We start from the raw sequence: 24,004 nt of genomic DNA, 5'->3' as shown, positions 1-24,004 counted from the left end.
ATAACGGTGAAATTTGCTATTTTGAGATCTCACCAAGAAATTAGATATCTTAAATATCATGGTTTAATTTTTTTTTATATGATAATTTTTTTTATTATGAGTAAGAATTAAAGATATGTATTAGAATTATAATAACTCAGGTATTCTTATCTGAGTTAGAATTTTTTGTTTTGTTTTACATAATGTAAAGATATGTTTACATTGTTAGAAAAAGTATTTATTGTTATTATTATTATTTTCATTTTATCGTTAAGTTAATATCACTAAGTACATATATCAAGTACAAGAGGAAACAAATCACAAAAATAATTCTAAAAGAAAATGAGGAAGATGTTAGAGTTTAAGAAATAATTATAAGTGATTATTATTATTATAAAGTAATTTGGATAAAATTAGTTGTTTACAATTTATAAAATTTACGGTTCTCTTACATATAATCCATATATGTACTAAATGGAGGTGTATCTTAGTTGTTAGCAGTTTGTGAAAGATAATTTAGGTTTGATTATCACAAAATATACTTATGGGGAATGATAAATTTTATTTTTAGTATAACTAAGTTTGAGACAAAAATGATTAGTTTCATAATTAATGACTGAAATTTGTAAGCATTTGTGTAAATCAAAACATCCTACTTTATTTATTTATATATATATATATATATATATATATATATATATATATTAATGCATTAAAAAATATATTTATTTTATGTACGTTTACAATTTTTAATAAAAATCAATCATTACTTTTAATGACTACCTTGTCATTGGTAAAAAAATTGTATCTTTCTAACAACAATTTGCTAGTACTACCCATAAATACTTTTTAAAGTCTTTTGTAGTTTTAACTCTTGTTATAAGAAGAAGAAAAACCTTTTTACCCCCTTCAAATGTGTCTTACTCCTTTTTCTCAGTTCAAGTTTTTAACATTAAAAACAATAACTTTGAACTTCTTACTATTCTTTAGTAGGTAGATGTATTTTTAAGAAAAACCACCATTTAGATGTTACCTAAATATTTGGGAGATTCATTTGTTGACAAAATATTTTTAAAAACTTATATCGAGAGACGAATTAAGTAATTATATATTTTTTTTAAGAATTAGTGTGATGACGATTGTAAATTTAGAGGATTAAATTAAAAGTTTTCTTCATAATCTAATAAAAATGTAATTCTTCAAAAGACTTTTTTTTAATGAATTTGTCTTTTTTAAAATGAAATATATATATAAAATATTAAAATAATAACACATTTACATTTAATATATTTTTTAACGACATTTATCTTTAATACATAAGTGGGTTATTTTTATGAAAAATCTAAATTAAAATAAGAACTGATATATTATTACCTTCTCACATTATAGTATTTTATAGTTTAAGATGAACTAAAATCTTGATAGGAATTCCTCATTTCTTTGTGTTTAGAAGTTCTTATCTATCATTTATTTTATTTTATGTAATGAATATTTGTGTAAGTGTTCGAGAGAATTTATGAAAATAATTTATAATTTATCTATAAGTTGCTTTAATCTTATTTTAATAAGTTCTTCGATAATTTATGAAAAAGGTTTTAATTATATGAAAGCAATTTAATCTTATTCTTTTTTCATATATTATAAAATAATTTATACATAAATAAATATGTATATAGTAAAAGTTAGTCATTAAATGTTTAATTAATATCTAAACACAAAAATAACAATAATCCTGTATCTAAAAAAAATACTAATAATACTCCACTAAAAAGAATCTAGTAAGCCATTAATAGTAAAAAAAATTGTTATTCTTACAAAACTAGATATTAGAAGTAATCATGGCAAGATTATATTTGAATTTGAATTTAAACATGAATATGAGTAGTAAAAATGAATCCATTGATCTTTCAAACTTGAGAAAAGAACAGAGAGGGAAGAAACTGTAATTGCCTTAAAAGTATGACAATTCCAAGCAGGGGACAAAACAAAACGAAGAGGTCGGTTGGGAAACTGTGGCGCAAATTCTAACTCATCTCTTCCCTTTCAAAGGAAGAGAAGGAGAGGGCAAAATTGGAAAAGAGAGGTAACAGGTAAGTGAATGAAAAAGGGGCAAAATTGGAAAAGAGAGGGTAAGAAAAAGTTTGCCACGGTGCACAACAAGTTTTACTTGCGCACCCTAATCTTCGTCTTCAAAACTAATCTCAGATTAACAACGATAACAAATTATTAGTTATTCTTCCCCGCTTAACCAAAATAAAATTGTCTCTCCTAAAAATAAAAATAAAAATAAAAAATCCACCCAAAAATATAAATAGACACTTCAGTTTTACTTCCATGCCCACTTAACAACAAAGTTTCTTAAAATTCCACTGTCCAACAATAACCATATCTTCTTCTTCTTCTTCTTCTTCTTCTTCTTCTTCTTCTTCTTCTTCTTCTTCTTCTTCTTCTTCTTCTTCTTCTTCTTCTTCGTCTCCCTCTAACTTACTTCTCATTGCTCTATCAACACTCGCCCTCCGATTCCAACACCAATAACCCTAATTCCGCTATTCTCCAACCGTTTCTTTTTTCTTCTTTCGTTCTCTCTTTCTCTTTTTTTATGAAGCCTCCTTGGCTGTGATTTTTACTTACTATTATTATTTTTCAGCTCGGTATGTCGTTTTGCTTCTAAACCCTAATCCTAATCTTGCAGATTTTACTTTAATTTGTTTTGGTGAAAGTTCTGGATTGATGAAACTGCTGTATCTTTTGAAATCACTGTTATGCTTCCGATGGATTATGAATTTGTGCTGTTTCGAAATGTGTTTTGAAAATTTAGCGACGTGTACAATCTTTCCTTTTTCTTTTTTTCTTTTCTTGTGGCCTATTATTCAGTTGGGTAGAAAAGTGTTGCGAAAGAAGAAAGAAAAAAAAAGATTGTTTGCTATTTTGAGAAAGAAATTGAGGACATGACAAATCTAATGACCGCTTGGCTTTTTTTCTTGATTTGCTAGCTTGGTAGCCGTTGTTTGTTTGTTTTTTTTTCTTTTTCTCTCTGCCTAAATGGAGTAATCATGCCTGAGAGATATCATGATATTTTATAATTTTATGATTTATACTCTGCAAGTAAAACAAGGTTGAATTTGTTGTTTTCTGCTTCCTGATTCTTTCGAATTTCACTGAAATTTGGTTTGAGTGTTTGGCCTTTAGTATTTTACTCTCTGCTTATTTTACAGGCTTAATAAACCTGGATGTAAGGCAAGAATAGAGAGAGTGATGGTGTTTTGAATTTCGATTCTGAACTTCTTTTTTTTTTTTTTTTGATAGCTTACTTTCTTTCCTTTCTTCTCCTTTTTTGGTTCTGCAGATAAAATACTTGAGATTATTTGGTACCTAAGTTAACACAGACAGTGACTGTGAATGATGGATGTTGCTGAGGTTGAGGAAAATCTGTTTGCCGCAAGTGATGCCAAGGTATGATCATGTCTGTGATTATTTTGCATGCTGTTTGGGAAATTCTAATGCTTTTTTAAGACTCAAATATGTTTTGTATTAATTTCTTTATTTTATTCATTTAATTAGGTAGGAAATGGAAACCTGCCTCTTTATTATTGTTTTCTTGGGTAATGTATGCATTCAACTAAGAAAAACAGTTCAATCTGTCTACCTTTTAAGGTGTATGAACAATTTTTTTCATGGTTATCGTATCTGTCATTTAAGCAAATGTTTTTCGTTGCTGGCCAAATGAAAAAGAAAAACAGTAATGGCCTGTGTGAATACTGTTTTTCTTGCTCAGTGTTTTTTTTTTTTTTTTTTTTTGCATTTGTTTGCCATCTGGTTAATTTTTTTTTCATTGTCTGTAATGTAGTCTGACCAATATTTATCTGGTTTCTTATGCAGTTACATGGACAGATGTGCAAGACTCTTTCTATAATCTATTGCAAAGTACTGTCTGTATTTCCTTCTTTAGAAGCTGCTAGGCCTAGGAGTAAATCTGGTATTCAGGCATTATGTTCATTGCATGTAGCCTTGGAGAAAGTCAAGAATGTTCTTCAGCACTGCTCAGAGTGTAGTAAACTTTACTTGGTATGATTTATTTCTTCTATAGTTTTATTTGCTGATTATGTTTCTAAATACAGTTTTTATTTTAGCTTATCCCGTGAAGCAGTTCTTTCTTGTTGGCAGGTAAAATTATTTGACCTGACATACATCTTTGTAAAATATCTTACTTATGGCATTAATTATGATGCAGGCTATAACTGGAGATTCTGTCCTCCTAAAATTTGAGAAGGCTAAATGTGCTCTTGAAGATAGTCTTAGACGGGTGGAAGATATTGTTCCACAATCTATTGGGTGTCAGGTAATATTATTCAGCAACATGGCTGATGCTGTATACCTTTTTTTCTCCTCATGGGTGGTGGTGGTTAGTTTTAGGTTCACGATCCTATTATTATTATTATATTAAGTGTGGGTCTTACTCATTCTTGCTGATTTCTGTCGTGATCACATGAATTAGAGGGACCTATTTCAGATGTTTTATTTTGTTATTCCAAAATAATTGAATGAACCTTGATTACATCACTCGGGGTTTGGTTTTCTGTAACACAGGCATTTGTATATTCACATGCACAAATATCGCTCTTTCTCGTTATCATTGTCAATGTTTATAACCCAGTCTGAGGTTTGATTGATTACCTGTTCAGGTTCAGGAGATTGTGAATGAATTTGCAACAATAGAATTTGCACTTGATCCATCAGAGAAGCAAGTTGGTGATGATTTAATTGCATTGCTCCAACAGGGAAGAAAGTTGAATGACTCTAATGACAGCAATGAGCTTGAATCTTTTCACCAGGCTGCTACTAGACTTGGAATTGCATCTTCAAGAGCAGCTCTTGCCGAAAGAAGAGCTCTCAAGAAACTCATAGTGAGGGCTCGATCTGAGGAAGACAAGCGGAAGGAATCAATTATTGCATATCTTTTACATCTTATGAGGAAATACTCCAAGTTATTTAGAAACGAGTTCTCAGATGACAATGATTCTCAGGGTTCTGCACCTTGTTCTCCCAGTGTTCAGGGATCCATTGAGGATAGTGTTCCTGGTAGTCATTGTCAAGCCTTTGACAGACAGCTTTCAAAACTCAGTTGCTTTAATTTCAAACCAAATAATAGTAGGAAATCAGGGCAGATGCCTCTTCCGCCTGAAGAGTTAAGGTGTCCAATATCTCTGCAACTTATGTATGATCCTGTTACCATTGCTTCTGGGCAAACTTATGAAAGGGTTTGGATAGAGAAATGGTTTAGTGATGGGCACAACAACTGCCCAAAGACCCAGCAGAAACTTTCACATCTTTGTTTGACTCCTAATTATTGTGTTAAGGGCCTTGTTGCTAGTTGGTGTGAACAAAATGGAGTTCCTATTCCTGAAGGCCCTCCTGAATCTCTTGATCTTAACTACTGGGGAATGGTATTATCAGAGTCTGAATCTACAAATTCAAAATCTATAGATAGTGTTAGCTATTGCAAGTTGAAGGGTGTCCTTGTGGTTCCTTTGGAAGAGAGCGGTATCTCAGAGGAATATGTGGAAAATGGAACTGAAAGTGTTTCTGCACAAGAGGAAGACTCTGAGCAGTATTTTAGCTTTCTGAAAGTCTTGACTGAGGGGAACAATTGGAGGAAGCAATGTGAAGTGGTAGAACAGTTAAGGCTGTTGCTGAGGGATGATGAGGAAGCCAGGATTTTTATGGGGGCTAATGGGTTTGTTGAAGCACTTTTGCAGTTTTTGCAATCAGCTTTGCGTGAAGGTAGTTTGATGGCTCTGGAAAGTGGAGCAATGGCTCTCTTCAACCTGGCTGTGAATAATAACAGGTCTGCTTTATATTTCTAGCTTTTTTTTAGTTTTAATCATTAAGTAAAACTGCTTCATATGATTACAAAATCAAAACAGTTCTTGCTATTTGAGAATCATGACCTTGTGTTTTAGCCAAAGCCATTGATGATCAAAACTGATCACTGACATTTGCATAGTGCTATTGGATGTAAAAAATTAATCACTGCCCACATTGAATGCATTTCTACAACTTGATGATATACATAATTTCTTTCAGTATTTAGACTCTGATTCTTTTTTAGCATATTTAAAATAGAAAGAGAATGATTTTGTTCGTTCAGTTAATATGTTCCAATAATAAATGTGGCTTAAATTTACCAATATGGTAGAGTTAATGTTTCATTAGCTCCTTCTAAATTCACACAATTTTTGTTATTTTTAACCTCTGCAAATTATTAACTTGAAGTTGATCTTTACTTTTCAACAGAAATAAGGAAATTATGTTATCAGCTGGAGTATTATCATTGTTGGAGGAAATGATTTCTAAAACTAGTTCTTATGGTTGTACAACTGCTCTTTATTTGAATCTCTCTTGCCTTGAAGAAGCCAAGCCTATGATTGGCGTGACTCAGGCTGTCCAGTTCCTAATCCAGCTTCTTCAATCTGACTCTGATGTTCAATGCAAGCAAGATTCTCTCCATGCTCTCTATAATCTTTCTACTGTGCCCTCCAATATTCCATGCCTCCTTTCATTTGGCATCATTAGTGGCTTACAATCCCTTCTTGTAGGCGAGGGGGATAGCATTTGGACAGAAAAATGTGTAGCTGTTTTGATAAATTTAGCAACTTCTCAAGTTGGAAGGGAGGAAATCGTATCAACTCCTGGACTCATCGGTGCATTGGCTTCAATATTGGACACCGGGGAGCTCATAGAACAGGAGCAAGCTGTCTCTTGTCTCCTAATTTTGTGCAATAGAAGTGAGGAATGTAGTGAGATGGTCCTGCAGGAAGGGGTTATACCAGCATTGGTTTCAATATCAGTGAATGGAACTCCAAGAGGTCAAGAAAAAGCTCAGAAACTCTTAATGTTGTTCCGAGAGCAGCGACGGGACCCTTCACCAGTTAAGACACATAAGTGCCCACCTGAAACTGCTAGTGATTTGTCTATGCCACCTGCTGAAATGAAACCGATATGCAAGTCGATTTTGAGAAGAAAGTCCGGGAGAGCTTTTAGCTTTTTCTGGAAAAACAAGAGCTATTCTGTATACCAGTGTTAAGTTCCATTGGTTGTTGTAAATCTGTGTTAGCATCTTTTATTTTTGTGGCCCTGCTTTTATCCTCCTCCTCTACTTCTTGTTCCCATGGGGTGCTCTGCTTATTTTTGGTTCAAAGCGAAGAAGAGATGTACAGGCCTGTGTAATTTATGGATTTTGTTTTCTTCTTTCGCTTTCCTCTTTGTAATATCAAATTTCCAAGTGTTTTTTCCTTTTTTTTTTTTTTTTTTTGTTGGGGGGTGTTTATATTTCACTAGGGCTTCAATTCTTAGGCTTACAATTTTGAAGTTAACTGTGAATAATAATGTCTTAAGGTGTTTCTTGGTAAACAAACTATAAAGGTTACACGATAGTAGTTAGTAAAGAGTGCAAGTTTGTTAGAAGCTAGCTGATGTCGCTTTAGCCATCATTTTCAGCTTTAAGCAGTCATGCGTCTTCTTTGGTCCGTGTTTCTTGGTTGCTTTTCCGCAATTCTCTCGATTTGGATATTGTTCTATGACCAATACTAATTAATCGTGTTTTAGGTCAAAAGATAAGATAAGATCATTAGGGCAGAGCGGCTGCGCTTGATAACTGTTTATACTTTAGAATCACTTAAACTAAAAAATGTTTTTTCTTTTATTTAATAAGAAAATCGGACTTTTATTGTTCGCATTCCTTCGGTTGTAGGACAATTTTTCATTTTTATTTTGACGAGGAACCAATAAAATTGGAGTATCGTGAACTGGAAAAGTATATTGATTTTGTTTCATCATCGGAGATGAAAGGAAAAAGAAAGTACAAAAACTAGTTTTCTTTTTTTGCATATTCACTGCTTTATTTGTTTACCCAAAATTATTACGTCTAGCTATCTTACTATTTTCCGTTAAAAAAACAAGATATCTTGCTATTTTTTTTAGGAAGGGAAAAAGTGATTTCCAATTGGTAACATTACCTTTTCTTTAGCGAATCTTCCATTGGTTTACGCCTATTATTAATTTCATACATCGCAATAAATATTTAAATTTAAAATTTATTATTACGAAAATTAATTTAAACGTATATACTAGTATCATTTATCACTCAAAAAAAATATTAGTAGAATTTATAACGGTTCAAATTTAATTTCTGTTGAAATTAATCAGGTTTTGTACGCTACCAACATCCTACGTCTGGATTCAGAAGAAAAGGTGAGAAACAGCGAATCAATTATTTACAATTGTTTGAACGAAGATAAAAGTAGCAAGGAATTAGAAAGCACTGTCTAAAACTTCTGGAACATCATTGTGGATGAGATCTTTATAGTTTGACATAATTAGTCAAACTCAGGATCCATATAGCAATCGAAAGTCAACTATATCTTCTTCCTGTTGAGTGTTGGACATATTATTACCACATTTTCAAATGATAGTATCAAGAATATTTAGTTCAACGAGTAATGTTGAGTAAGTTTAGCGGTAGCGCTCTGGGTCATCTGTTAGTACTTTTATTCACTAGACCATATTTATGTTGTCATAATTAAAATGTAAACAATGACATTTGAAGCAGTTATATGACATTATGACTACAATTTTTCCTTTAATGTAAGATCATCCATATATCGTATGAATCAAATATATAGTTTTCATTGTTTACAATAATTAATACTAGTGTTCACTTTTTTTTGATATAGGATAAAATGTAATTTTTGTTCTCTTATTTTTTTAAATTTGTGTTTTTAGTCCTTCATTTTTTGATAGAGATATTTTATTTTTCTATTTTAAAAAATTCATAATTTTAGTTTTTATGATTAATCTCAAACGTTAATCTCTCTATTATTTAAACATTGATGGATAATTGGTTATTTATTATACATATGATAATTTTTTTTAAAATTATTTAATTATTAACAAACTTAATTTATTAAAAAAAATACATAATCAATAATAAGTCTAAAATTGACTAAAGAGATTAAAATCATGAATTTTTTAAAATTAGGGAATGAAATATCTAAATTAAAAAATGTAATGACTAAAATTATGGATCTTTTAAAAAGTGAAAGATAAAATGTTTCAATTAAAAAATAAAAAAAAATTAAAATCATATATTTAAAAAAAAAGATGAAAATTATATTTTATTCTTATATATATATATATATATATATATATATATAATGTAGTATTTATCATTATTATTATAATTAATACTATTTATACTGATACAAATATTATTGTTGTTTACTAAAACTAGAATTCTATTTTGCAATCGTACGGCGAAGGTCGATTCAAATGGTAGTGCTCTATTAACAGGTCAATTAGAAGTATTTACATAAACTAAACTACCATTGAGATTTATGGTGTACTTTTGTTTTAACTTTAGTGAGATATTCCCCCCACCCACCCAAAGACTTTTATTTCAAAAAAAAAGAAAAAGGAAAAAATCACGTAATTACTACTATATACGGTTGTGCACCATGCAATGAAAGTAGCAAAACAGACTCACAAGACGATGGACAGAATCACGTAACACGTAGAAGGAGCCCAGAATGACGATAAGAGAGAAATTTTGTCGATGCAATACGTTCCAAAGTTGCTAGCTAGCGTACAAAATGATGTATGTATCAGTAATTTCAAGTGGCAGTGTAAATTGTTATCATACCTTCATGAAAATGATATTTAAAATGAATTAATTATAAATCGTTTATCAATTACTAACTTTATAATAATAATTTTAATTTTTAATAATGTAATTAATATTTAATAAAATGCTTCACTCTTAATAATTATGCTCATTGTCCCTAACATAATAATTACGTAGTAGGTTTTTTATTTTTATGGAACCATAACTTTTTGTATTGAATAAGATTATTATAGAATTTCGGATTAATCATGTCCTTTTCCACCGATGAACCATACGGTTAAGGTAAAAAAATTATTTGATATTGCTACATATTCTAAGCTCAGTCTCGATTCAAAACCATTGGTTAAATAATTAAAACAATCCCGTGTCACATTATTTAATAAACAGTAAGTTTGATTAAGTAGAAAAGGAGACACTCCTCATTCGGATGCTTTCATTTACGATAGAATACTGTCCACACACTTGCATGCAGCTTCTATATACCAAGGTGGCAGCTTGTGTAGCTCCTACTGCAAGGTGGCACTTCGTCTATATAGTTTCATGGTTTGTTTTTTCTGGACTCATTATTGTTGACAGGGGGCAAAACTTTCTGCTATAAGTAAGAACCACGAATCTCATACTCTTCTGACTCTCTTTGTTTCATGAACTTTATGATGATATAATATAAACTACTATACTATCACCAAAAAATTCATTGAGTTTTTCAGCTTCTGTTTCTTAATTAGGAGTTTTGAAGTTTGAATAGTGAAAAATGAAACTGAGTCCAAGAGAGGTGGAGAAACTAGGCCTGCACAATGCTGGCTACCTTGCTCAGAAACGTCTTGCTCGTGGTTTAAGACTCAATTATACTGAAGCTGTGTCTTTCATTGTCACGCAGGTACTTGCATTTGTATATATTTCCTCATTTTTCTTTGGTGATCAAGGTTTTAAATATTGGTTGTGGTTGTGTTGCGGTTTCGTGGCGTTTGTTGATATCGTGGACAAATGCAATTACTGCGGTCACGTTGCAGTTGCGTATTAAAAAAACCTTGATGTTGCGGCGTAAATCACAGTTGCGGTTTGTTTTTTAAAACCTTACTGGTGATTAATGATTATCTAACTAGCATATATGCTTTTGTTTTTATATACAGATTATGGAATTTGCTCGTGATGGTGAAAAGACTGTGGCACAACTAATGTGCATTGGGAAACATCTATTGGGGAGGTATTGTATTTTTGTATGTATAATTATGTCATTTTTCATCATCTCATTCTCAAACCCCATGGCATATATATGCTCTTTCTTCTTGTCCCCTCCTTGCTTTAGATAAGAGTTTCTTGAAAGTATATGAATGGACTCCATGTTCTTTTAGTCATTCTGAACTAGAAAATAGTTGAATGAACCATTTTAAACGGGAGACAAGTTCTTCCAGAGGTTCAACATCTCTTGAATGCTGTTCAGGTATTTGTCCCACTATGGCAATGTAGCTATGATCTACCAATAAAAGCACTCAAACTAATGGCTTTGTAGACATTATTACATAAGTCATTAGTTCAGTTACTAATGACAATCTTTCTTTTTGCAGCTGTAATTCAAACTACATATTTTTTTTTATTATAGAAAATGTTAATATATTTCATCATTATTTAATCTCTGTATTGTGGATTTTAAACTTTCAATGGATAAGTGTATCTCAAAGTTTGTCCTAATTTATCTTAGGACTCTCCTCTCATCCCTCTCACTGACATAGTGATTAGCAAATTTTGTAATCATTATTAATTATTATTACCTGTATTTATATTTTAATATAGGTTGAAGCTACCTTTCCTGATGGAACTAAATTAGTCACAGTTCATGATCCAATTTCATGTGAGCATGGAGATTTAGAACAAGCATTATTTGATTCTTTTCTTCCAGGTTTGCTTCCATTATGATCTTGAAAATTGATAATCTGTTAGTTGGTATATCTCTCTCTCTGTGATGAGTGTTTCCAGATGTGGTCATGCCATGCATGTATCATTGCAGCTTTGCTTAACCATTTGAATTGAACATGACTTTCCAAACTGAATCTTTTATTTATCCTTTAAGTTTTACCTACGATCACGAATATTCTTCTGTATTATTTTTCTGTTTTGGTTTATAATCAACATTTCCATTGTTTATTGGGAAGGGAGGAATTTCTTGTGTTTTTTTTATTTTAATATTGAATTATGAGAGGTTAAAATATCTAAGAAGTAATTTGAAGCTAAATTTTTTGAGAAAAGATTATTGACCAGTCAATGATGGTCAGCCATCTGGTTTTTCTTTTTAAGCTAATATAGCTTGGAACATATAACCAGTCACTACATTACTCCAAAGAGCTAAATATTCCTCCAATATGCATATGGTTTGAAAACATTTACTCTTTTACTGTATAGTTTGTTTGGTTTTATGATGAAATCACATAACACGCGTAAAAAACATGGAAAAGTGAAAGCTAGATGAAGTTCCTTCGTGTTAACATGAAAATTTGACACGATTTTCCTAAAACTGATGCAAAACCAAATATATTATGGTTATGGATATGCACAAGTACAGGTTTAACTCTGTAGGAACACTTAGCATTTCTCTTGGTGGGTGGAAAATGTGTTTGCAGTACCTTCACTTGACAAGATTGCTGAGATCATGGAAGATAATAGAATACCAGGTGAAATAAAATATGGAGATGGAAGTCTAGTTCTTAACCCAGGAAGGAAAGCAGTGATTCTCAAAGTTGTCAACAATGGAGACCGGCCAATTCAGGTGTTTGCCTTAAATTATCTAGAAGATTTTTTCCATTGTGTTGTTCCTACCACTTCAGCATTTTAAACAATTTTTTTACTTTTCTTTATGCATTAAAATGTCAAACTGATTTATGCAATTTTAAAAATTGCCCAAGATTTGCTATGGTTGCATGTATGGCCGCTGGCTGTAACTTCTGAATGCAGTGTGATAAGCTGTTTTTCTGAACTTATTGTAATTTCTAACGTACGAAATAATGAAGTGATGTTAAGTTGTTAACAACTGCTATTCCGTTTGTGCTGGTTTCTTTACTTTGTTTACTGGTTTGATTATTTGAGGATTTCAATGGCTTTCAGGGTCCTCTGAATACTTCAGTCTGAGTGTGTGCATGCTTTTGCCTTCAAGTGCTGCAAATGTAGACAATTTTTTTCATCTCTTGTGTACTACTACTGTTTCAAAAACCAGAATCATTTGAGATTCTTTCTTGTCGATCAAATATTGTTACAATTTTGAAACTTGTTAGAATAATAAAGTTCAGGAGTTCAAATATCCAAACAAATTGGTTTTTTGTTAGCCTTTTCAAGTTAACTGAAGCAAACATTGCCTAATATTTATGGAAATTTTAGGAGGGAAGCCACTATCATTTTATTGAAGTGAATCCCTACTTGACTTTTGATCGAAGGAAATCATATGGCATGCGCCTCAATATATCTGCAGGGACTGCTGTTCGCTTTGAGGTGCAATTCTACATTGGTGCTATTTTTGTTTATTTTTTTATAACATGTTCAGAAGTTGAACAGCTGAACTTGTTCATTTACTAGATTCTAAATGATTAACCACAAACATTTTTACTCTTAAAAAGCCAGGGGATACTAAGAGCGTTAATCTTGTAAGCATTGGTGATAACAAAGTCATCAGAGGAGGTAATGGCATTGCTGATGGTCAAGTTAATGAAACCAATCTTAGAGAAGCAATGGAGGCTGTGTGCAATAGGGGGATTTGGACATAAGGAAGAGGAAAATGCAAGGTTTATCATTTGTTACTGAAGTCATTGTTATGTACCTTTGCTTACATCTTTAACTATTCCACATTTGAGAATAAATGAAGACTGCTTCCCTCAATTTTAAATTTCCCAGTGAAGGTATTACTGGTGACTCTGACAGTCCATTCACCACAATCATTCCTCGTGAAGAATATACTAACAAGTATGGTCCAACTACTGACAAAATCCGTCTTGGCGACACCGATTTGTTTGCTGAAATTGAGAAAGATTTTCTCTATGGTAATGAGTGTGTTTTTGGAGGTGGAAAAGTTTTAAGAGATAGAATGGGCCAGTCATGTGGGCATCCACCTGCAATCTCCTTGGATACTGTTATAACAAATGCTGTGATAATTGATTATAGTGGAATCATCAAAGCATATATAGGCATCAAAGACGGCCTTATTGTCTCAATTGGAAAAGCAGGAAATCCAGACATCATGGATGGCGTATTTTTTAATATGATCATGGGGGTAAGTTCCCCTTTCAAAGATTCAAAGCAATAACTGAATTCATACACCATTATCTTGACACAACTTATTTGCATGTCATTCATATCAAGGCTAACACTGAAGTTATTGCTGGAGAAGGGTTGATTGTAACAGCTGGGGCTATAGATTGTCATGTGTATTATATATGCCCTCAATTAGTAGATGAGGCCATATCAAGTAGTGAGTTTTACAACTAGAAGCAATTTATACTGAAAAGTTTCATTACAGCAGGTGCCTTTAAATATTGACGAATGGTCAAGGAAGTGCAGGTTCTTCTACTTTCTCTCATGAATAACACTCCCAATCTTTGGTTAAAGGGGAGAAATTATTGCATACATCTCTCCCCTCATCTCCTTTTCCCCAGGGCAGATATCATCAGCCTATATATGCAGATGAATTTGATGGAGTTTAACGAGTCCTTATTTACTTTGTATGTAGGCATCACAACATTAGTGGGAGGGGGAACCGGACCGACTGCTGGAACACGCGCCACAACTTGTACACCAGCACCATCTCAGATGAAACTAATGCTGCAATCAACTGATGACCTGCCTCTAAACTTTGGTTTCACTGGCAAAGTGTGTTGCCTTTTCTCTCTCTTCTGTTTATATGTTATTTTTCTTGGCATATTGCAAAGTTATGTTTCTTGTTCAATGTTACGTGATGCACCTATAGAAGACCTATCTTTCTTCAAATAAGTCAATTAAACTTTCTATTGGTTGCTTTAGGGGAGTAGTTCCAAGCCTGATGAACTGCATGAAATAATCAAGGCTGGAGCAATGGGGCTGAAGCTGCATGAGGACTGGGGAAGTGCTTCCGCAGCAATAGACAGTTGCTGATCAATATGATATCCAGGTATAACATTCTTCATTACATTTTCTTTTGTAATTTTAATCAATTTTCGCTGCTAACTTTTATGATAACAGATTAACATACATACTGACACCTTAAAAGAAGCTGGATTTGTCGAACATAGTATTGTTGCATTTAAAGGAAGAACTATTCATACTTACCACTGGTATAATGCTAACTTCAAAATTGTTTTCATCTTATAAGTCTCAGACATGACAAGTAAAATTCTATCTATAGGAGTATTAGTGTAGAGAAAGGAGCTAGCATATATTTTATAATACAACATTTGTCCACTTTTATTGAACTGTGATGTAAACAGGTGATAGATTAAAACATGTTTTTCCTTTAGTAAATTTTCTCACTTCTACAAATGCCCTATTCTTATGGATATTGTTCTCTTTACTTTGGCAATGATGACTTGGACGTGGTTTAAACTTTATACTTTACATTACATACATCTTGCCATCACAAATAGAAATGGAAAACACAATGTGGCTTTTGTTTTCTGGTCTAAGTTGTACTTGGCTGATTCTTGATGTTTCTATATTGTTTACTTGAGCAGGTGCAGGTGGTGGTCATGCTCCAGATATAATCAAAGTATGTGGTATGAAAAATGTCCTGCCCTCATCAACAAACCCAACGCGCCCTTTTACTGTCAATACTATAGATGAGTATCTTGACATGCTGGTAAGATATAATTCTGGTAGGAGGTAGTAATGATGTACATTGTGATGACATGTGGTGTTCTCAATTTAGTCTTTCTGTGACATGCAGATGGTCTGCCATCATCTGAATAGGGAAATTCCAGAAGACTTAGCTTTTGCATGTTCAAGGATAAGAGAGGGAACAATTGCTGCTGAAGATATTTTGCATGATATTGGGGCAATTAGCATTATATCTTCTGATTCACAGGCTATGGGTCGAGTTGGAGAGGTCCTTTATTCAAACTCAGCCCATCTACATAAGATGTTATTCCTAATTAACTCACCTTTATTATTATATATGAAAAAATAAATAGGGTGCTTCATACATTTGTCCAATTAAGAGTTGAAATTAAATGGGGCAGTGTGCATGTGACATTTCTCAAAATATGTTTGGTTTTAAGATTTTTGTTACTGTGTCATGTTTCCGTTGTCTTGTCACACCCTCTTTTATTTTTTTAGTAGCAGTGACTGTTGGTGAAATCTAGTCTTTTTTTTAACACTCGGGCTTAGGTATGTTGCATTATTTCTTCCTCAGGTGGTAAGCAGAACTTAATGACTGAACAAGAAAAGTACACCAAATCACTGTCGAAACAGTAGGCAGAACTTAATGCTTTATACGGACTGAACAAGAGGGTGGAAGCAGTAGGCAATGTGAGGAAGCTCACCAAACTAGACATGAAACTTAATGACTCTCTTCCACAAATCACTGCCGACCCAGAAAAGTACACTGTTACAGCAGATGGTGAGAACCTCACCAGCTTTGCAACCACCTAAGCTCCCCTTTCTCGAAATTACTTCCTTTTTTAAGTACTAGCTCCAATAAATAAAAGCTTAAATGCTCTCTCACCTAAGGTTTTAATGTGTAGCATTTAGTTCCCCTAATCCTGTTCTTATGAATTCGGATACAATAAACTTAAGTTTGTTGGTTTGGTATCGGTTCTGTTTTTGTACTTTTTAAGGCATAACTCATGTTGTGGTGAAGATGCACAAGATAGAATTAAATCACTTGATGAATCCATGTTAAAAGAATAAGAAGAAACTAGGGGCAAAAGTAGAACAAAGCTTTAAGATGGTAGTAATGTACTTATATTGCTGAATGTTTTGGACGTTTGGTAACACATGCATGGTGCAAGAGATGATCTTTATAAAGCTAGCTACACTTGCTACTCAAGGGTTAAAACTTAAAAACTAGAAATGGATAAACACAAAACATAACTGATCCTAATTACTAGCATAAAATCTGCAACAAATGACTTAGCCAAAGACTAATCTTACTTAGTCAACACTACCTTAAATTTGCATTTTTTTCTAACTTGTTTCTTTTTTTATTTACTTCAGTTCTTTACATTTTCAGTTATTTAAAATCATTTGCAATCTTTCTTCTACTCCTTTCTTTCTTTTCTGTTAAATTTTAATCTACATTTCCAGTATTTAGTTTCATCAATCTTTCAGTATTTTTTTCTTTAAAAAGAAATTTTTATATAATGAATTGAAAGTCGAACATCATTTTTTTCCCAAAAACTGAAAAAGGCATATCTCTTTTATACAGCTTTTTTTATTGGACGTCTTTTCAAAAGCACATTTAATGGTTAGAAAGTTCAGTTATAAAAATGGACACGCAAATAATTGAATAGGTTCCTCAATTTCCTCGTGTTAGTTTGGAAGTATATAACATATATAACATTTTTTTTTCATAAAATAACATACTTACATACATTAGCACAGAAAAAATGAAAAAAGATTCATAGACACAAGTGGCTCTACAGATACATAAAGAGAAAAAAGTAAAAAAAAAAATAGTCACTTAGGTATATATACAAATATACTATACAAGTTTCCATATAACATTATTTGAAAACAAAATCAGGTATAATTGGTTTCGGGATGTTTAGTGCTATTCTAAGTGTTCTTTATTACTTTATTTAATATTTTTTTTATTAAAATTTTATTATTAATTTGATTTATAAAAATCTAAAGAATATTTCAGACAAAAATTATTCGAACATGAGCAATCATAGACCTCTTAAAGTAATAAATTAAAAAAAAAAAATAGACCTCTTAAAGTAGCATTCTCGCGTTTCCATTGCGGTTGTTACCTCTATTGATTATCACATTTCTTTAGTACATTAAAAAATATTTAAAAAATTGAAAATAATTTTAAGAATTTAGTTGCAATATATCTAATTGATATACTTTTTTACATCAATAGTTAATTAAAAAATTATATAAAATTAAAAATAATTATTATAAAAATCAACCATCTTACATTAAAATGTAGTATTCAATTAACGAAACATATTACAAATGCCATTCAATTAGTAGTCACTAAACTACTCTAAGGAATAACAATATATAAAGAGATACAGGGGAACGTTTATGAATATATATATATATATATATATATATATATATATATATATATATATATATATATATATATAATTATAGGACACATGATTAATTAATATAGGATTATTATAATTTAATTAGTAATTTTGAGTTTGAGTGTAAAATATAAAATTATGTTAAATATTTAAAAACAGAATTTTATCATAAATATAATTTTAATTGGCTCAAGTGTAATTGTTTCTAATAAAAAATATGTGATGTATAAGAAAAAATTAACTTACTCAATAATTACCTAGTACATGAGATAGGAAATTTGTTGTGAGGTAAGAATTATTCATTATTGTTAAGTGTTTTTTTTTCTATATAAAAGAATATGAAATTATGAATAGTGGATGGTAGAGAAGACAGCACATGCAAATTATAGTATTTGTAATCACGGCAGAATAGTGCTCCATCATCCGTCAACCCATAATGTTGGCGCTCAAGCCTCTCCCCTCAGATCTCTCCCTCCGCCCATCTCCGGCGACCCTCGCCATCAACCGCCGCCGGAGGATCCAGTTCCCAGCCTCCGTGCGGCGAAGCGTGGATGTTAAAGCGGCGGTCAGCGGCGGAGACAAGAGCCAGACGACATCGACGACGACGACGTCTCCTTCGTTGGACAGCAAAGAGAGGAAAGGGAAGAGTTCAGTGGCATCATCTGGCTCTGGCATTGATGAAGAAGGAATACAAGTGAAGGCAGTGGTGACAATAAGGAAGAAGATGAAGGAAAATATCACTGAGAAGCTTGGGGATCAGTGGGAGAACATGGTCAACGGCTTCGGTCAAGGGATCCAGATTCAACTCATCAGCGAGGAAATTCACCCTGGTACGTCTGTTTCTCAACTTAATTCAACTCTTTTTTTCTTTTTCTTTTGATTTCGATTTCATGTCCCTTTGTTCAACCAAAAGGAAAAAAGTTGTTTGGTCTTAGATCTACTCATCTGCCATGGAACCACCTTCTTATTTTAATATTTCCAACAGTAATAAAATATCTTGTCTAAGATTGCTTTCAATTATTATCACATTATTAACATAATTTTTTATATAACTAATTAAGTAGACATAATCTTTGAATATATATATTTTAACATAAAGGATTCGATCGTCTGAATAGATCTAAAGTAAGACAAGGTTTAGTAACGATATTGTAAATATAAAATGACTTTAATTTTAGTCCGAAGAAGACTTGTGTATGGATTTCCGTGGGACAGTATAAAAGTATCTCTAAGAGAAAAATTAATTTAGAATTATATTTGATTACTCCTTAACAGTATGTTTGAGATTAAAATTTAGTTTCAAAATTCAGTTTTTTTTATAAAAAAACTATTGAAAACTAAGTTTACAAGCTGCAATCCAAACATTTATTTGTCTTAAGCTGAACATCATTCTTCTCTTCTAAAAATAAATATATTTTTAAAATATTTTTTTGTGCGTAAAGAAAAAAACCTTGGTTAATAAAAAGTGTCCGAATCTAGATGAGAAAAGATGCTTGTGCAAGTATTAAAGAATTAATAATTCTCAATTAAGATACTAGTGTAAGTATTAAAGAAGTATTATTAATTTCATAAACTACTATAAATAAAAAATTATTATTTTGATTGGATTCTCTCTTTAAATTAAAAAAACATATAATTATTTTTGTTCTTTATTTTTTTTTCATATTCTTCACTAAATGAAATAGAAGATTTAAGATTTGACGTTGTAACCAATATTGATGTGATCATGTTAAATTAACTTCTTGTGTAGTCTGTCCTATCTATTATATCTTTTTCTGATTTGCGCTATTTAAATAATTAGTTACTAATTCTGGGAAAAGCGTGCAATCCTACGTGAGAGGGTGGCTACCGAAGCCGTCGAACGTTGCTTACATTGTGGAATACTCTGCTGAATTCAGCGTACCAAGTGACTTTGGATGCCCCGGTGCTGTTCTTGTCACCAATCTTCATGGAAAAGAGTTCTACCTAGTTGAGATCATCGTTCATGGCTTCAGCGGAGGACCCATTTTCTTCCCAGCAAACACGTGGATTCATTCGCGTAACGACAACCCCGAAACCAGAATCATTTTCAAGAACAAAGTGAGTCACAACTCAAACCCTCTTATTATAAAGTACACTAAACCAATGAAAAACTATTGCATGACGTGTCTATGTTTTGTCTAATCTTCAGTGGGAACGTCGATTATTTATCATGTACGCAAAGATTTTTTGAGACCATGAACACAAAAACTTGACTAAGAATCATGCAAAGATGGACCGATCGAGACCATAGATAAAAAAAAAATAAAAAAATTAGACTACACATGAAGATTTGTCGAGACCATGAACGCTTAATGATCATTCTAATGAAAAACTATTATGTGGACAGGCATACTTACCGTCGCAAACACCGGCTGGCATCAAAGATCTTCGACGCGAGGACTTGCTAAGCATAAGGGGTACCCAACACGGGCAAAGAAAGCAACATGATAGAATCTATGATTATGCTACGTACAATGACTTGGGCAACCCTGATAAGGATGAGGAACTTGCTAGGCCAGTCCTTGGGGGTCACGAAATGCCTTACCCTCGTCGTTGTAGAACTGGAAGACCTCCCACTCTCTCTGGTACACTTCAATAAATTTGCTTTCTTGTTAGTTACTTTTTGTGTTGGGTTTTGGAATGAGCAAATAGCATGTCTAATGGGGTGTGTAATTGGTGCAATGTCAATGCAATTAGATCCACTGTCTGAGAGTAGAATTGAAAAGCCTCATCCTGTTTATGTGCCACGGGATGAAACTTTTGAGGAGATCAAACAGGACACTTTCTCTGCTGGAAGGTTGAAAGCTCTGTTCCACAATCTTTTGCCATCGCTCGCAGCCACTCTGTCGAGTTCAGACGTTCCTTTCAAGTGCTTCTCCGACATTGACAAGCTTTATATCGATGGTGTTGTTCTGAGAGATGAAGAGCAAAAAGGGGTAATGGAAAATCTCTTAGTTGGCAAGGTGATGAAACAAGTCCTGAGTGCTGGGGAGAGTTTGTTGAAGTATGAGATCCCTGCGGTTATAAAAGGTATGCTAGTGAAGCAAATGCAACACAACCTTTGAATTCGCCAAAAACAACATCCATTCACTTGTTCCTTTTTGTATGGTTCCAGGGGATAAATTTTGTTGGTTGCGGGACAATGAATTTGCAAGACAGACCTTAGCTGGGGTCAATCCAGTGAATATTGAGCTGTTGAAGGTAGTTTTTCATACCTGTATAGGAAGAAATTATTGTGTGGTACTGTCCATAGTTCGGTCAATTTCCACGTAACACGCCACCAAACTCATCAATTTACGACAAATTAATTATGTATTACGTGGAGATTGTCTGATAACATGGTAATCCTAGATCATGTAATAATTTCTCCAATTTAGGAGGTTATAGGAGTATTAGTTTGTTTTCTTTGTCATTTCTTTAGCAGTTCTCTCTGTTTTCCATAGGAATTTCCCATCCGCAGCAAGCTAGATCCTTCTCTCTATGGCCCTTCTGAATCAGCAATAACAAAGGAACTTCTAGAGCAAGAACTTGGTGGAATGAACTTGGAACAGGTTTTCTCTATTTTCTGTTGTTACTTGAGCTTGACCTATTTATCTCCCAGAAATTTGTTAGCTCTGCTACCATTTATTTTTATGTTGGCAGGCTATTGAGGAAAAGAGACTGTTTATCCTTGATTACCATGATATGCTTTTGCCGTTCATCAAGAAGATGAACTCTTTGCCTGGGAGGAAAGCTTATGCCTCTCGGACAATTCTCTTCAATACAAAGACTGGTATTTTGCGCCCTATAGCAATTGAGCTTTCACTTCCTCAAACGCACTCTTCCCCACAAAACAAACGAATTTACACACAAGGGCATGATGCCACAACACACTGGATTTGGAAGTTGGCAAAAGCTCATGTATGCTCAAATGATGCTGGCATCCATCAACTAGTAAATCATTGGTAAGGCAATTTATCATGGAAATTCTAAATTATAGAATAAATGGCTAGATTTACTTAGTTTATTTTTGCAAATTTAGATTGAACTCAGATTCATAAATGACTTATTCAGAAGAAATGGTGGATTTTCTCACATTTGGCCAAGAGTAAAATACAGTGGAAATTTGTTGTGTGCAGGTTGAGAACTCATGCATGCATGGAGCCATATATTATTGCTACTCGTAGACAACTAAGCTCAATGCATCCAATTTACAAGCTGCTACACCCTCATATGCGCTACACATTAGAAATTAATGCACTAGCTCGGCAAAATCTGATAAATGGAGGTGGTATAATTGAGGCATCTTTCAGTCCAGGAAAGTATGCCATGGAGCTTAGTTCAGCAGCTTACAAGAAATTGTGGCGATTTGACATGGAGTCACTGCCAGCAGATCTTATTCGGAGGTAACACTGATTTTAAGGCTTTAAAAACCCCACATTTAAATCTTCCTTTGTTGTCCCTTTTGCTCTTATTAGTAACATAATTTTGCTAACATTTTGACTTTTGTGCATAGGACATAACATATTATCAATATGTTAATAATGCTCTATTTTTTTTTTCAGGGGCATGGCAGTAGATGACCCTTCAATGCCCTGTGGTGTAAAACTTGTGATTGATGACTACCCTTATGCTGCAGATGGACTCTTGATCTGGTCAGCCATAAAAGAATGGGTAGAATCTTATGTAGCACACTTCTACTCCGATCCAAATTCAGTCACATCTGATGTTGAGCTCCAAGCATGGTGGAGAGAAATCAAGTTAAAGGGTCACTCTGACAAAAAAAATGAACCTTGGTGGCCTAAACTCGATACCAAAGAGGACCTATCCGGTATACTTACCACAATGATATGGATTGCTTCAGGCCAACATGCTGCCATAAACTTTGGACAATACCCCTTTGGAGGATATGTGCCTAACCGCCCTACCCTCATGAGAAAACTCATCCCTCAGGAGAATGATCCAGATTATGAGAAGTTTATTCAAAATCCTCAGCTTGTTTTCCTATCATCACTACCTACTCAACTTCAAGCTACCAAAGTTATGGCTGTTCAGGACACACTGTCCACTCATTCACCTGATGAAGAGTACTTGGGTCAACTTAAACCTCTGCAGAATCATTGGATCAATGATCATGAAATCATGGAATTATTTAATAAATTTTCTGCTAGACTGGAGGAAATAGAGGAAATAATAAATGCAAGAAACAAGGACCCCCGTTTGAGAAACAGAAGTGGTGCTGGTGTCCCTCCCTATGAACTGTTGCTTCCCTCGTCAGGGCCAGGGGTAACCGGTCGTGGAATTCCCAACAGCATATCTATATGATCAATTGTTGTTTATTATGTCATCTTATCCTATTTTCTTAGCGGAAACCACGTATTAACATACATATTTTTATGGGAAAGAAATGTTAACGATATATTTTCTATTCTAATCATACTTTTAAACACAGTTCATTTTGTGCCTGTTTGGACTTGGTACTACATTTTATTCGTGCGTCAAAATGAAAAATCACGGCGTCACCAAGGAAATATGCAGAAGATACAAATATTAAACAAGGAGCGCCACTTAGTAAAAAGAGATATTAGGGAAACTCAATAGTCATTATTTTATTGTACATTTGGTCGTCTTTCATTTTTTTTTTTAAAAAAATTCATCATGTAGTCAATTTTTTAATGCAAATTAATGATATGATATGTAAGTGATAATGTGACATTAATATGTAATTCTAAGCATGTTAACATATCCTTTATAATCTAAAATTTTATTCCTTTTATTACTTCTGCACATTATCAATGTCTCTATATTTATTACATCACCATGCCAACATCACCTCATCAATTTGCATTAAAAAAATTAAGGTAAATAGTAGCTTAAAATTTCTAAAATTTAATAATATAGAAAATCAAATATGCAACAACATTTTTGGAAACTAAAGTTGTAAACTCATAAAATTAAAAAAAAATATTTTTTATTCCTGTAAATTTTTTAATAATATATGTCAAAAAAATATTATATTTACACCAATTATATAATATAAAAAAGTATAATCATAAATTTAAATACAATTAAATCTTATGAAAATAAAAATAACACATTTTAATTTTACATAAAAAAACACTTCATAAGTATAAAA

General features: G+C 32.7%; 3 protein-coding genes and 1 pseudogene across 3 annotated transcripts; all 4 read left to right on the top strand.

The window, feature by feature from the left end:
* The first annotated feature begins 1,994 nt into the window (after positions 1 to 1,994).
* On the top strand, positions 1,995 to 7,228 carry LOC100814944 (U-box domain-containing protein 6). Its single transcript, XM_003531139.5, has 6 exons — positions 1,995 to 2,630; positions 3,326 to 3,432; positions 3,859 to 4,044; positions 4,211 to 4,318; positions 4,662 to 5,824; positions 6,274 to 7,228. Exons 2-6 carry the CDS (start codon positions 3,379 to 3,381, stop codon positions 7,061 to 7,063), a joined length of 2,301 nt encoding a protein of 766 aa, XP_003531187.1. The 5' UTR covers positions 1,995 to 2,630; positions 3,326 to 3,378; the 3' UTR covers positions 7,064 to 7,228.
* A 2,890-nt stretch (positions 7,229 to 10,118) lies between these two features.
* Positions 10,119 to 16,417, top strand: LOC100811736 (urease-like; annotated as a pseudogene).
* On the top strand, positions 13,500 to 16,258 carry EU5 (urease SBU-III). Its single transcript, XM_014778406.2, has 7 exons — positions 13,500 to 13,910; positions 14,000 to 14,108; positions 14,367 to 14,506; positions 14,657 to 14,759; positions 15,343 to 15,467; positions 15,555 to 15,713; positions 16,115 to 16,258. Exons 1-7 carry the CDS (start codon positions 13,500 to 13,502, stop codon positions 16,256 to 16,258), a joined length of 1,191 nt encoding a protein of 396 aa, XP_014633892.2.
* Positions 16,418 to 18,150: 1,733 nt separating the features above from the next.
* On the top strand, positions 18,151 to 23,302 carry LOC100814410 (lipoxygenase 6, chloroplastic). The gene is made up of 9 exons (XM_003531138.5): positions 18,151 to 18,698; positions 19,670 to 19,947; positions 20,237 to 20,474; positions 20,587 to 20,919; positions 21,005 to 21,090; positions 21,333 to 21,440; positions 21,532 to 21,833; positions 22,008 to 22,274; positions 22,434 to 23,302. The coding sequence occupies exons 1-9, from the start codon at positions 18,305 to 18,307 to the stop codon at positions 23,191 to 23,193; spliced, it is 2,766 nt and encodes a 921-aa protein (XP_003531186.1). The 5' UTR covers positions 18,151 to 18,304; the 3' UTR covers positions 23,194 to 23,302.
* Positions 23,303 to 24,004: the final 702 nt, after the last annotated feature.

Source organism: Glycine max, chromosome 8 (assembly GCF_000004515.6).
Source record: "Glycine max cultivar Williams 82 chromosome 8, Glycine_max_v4.0, whole genome shotgun sequence".
Taxonomy (NCBI): domain Eukaryota; kingdom Viridiplantae; phylum Streptophyta; class Magnoliopsida; order Fabales; family Fabaceae; genus Glycine; species Glycine max.
The sequence above is the reverse complement of the archived record's forward strand: the minus strand, read 5'-3'. Positions and strand labels throughout refer to the sequence as shown.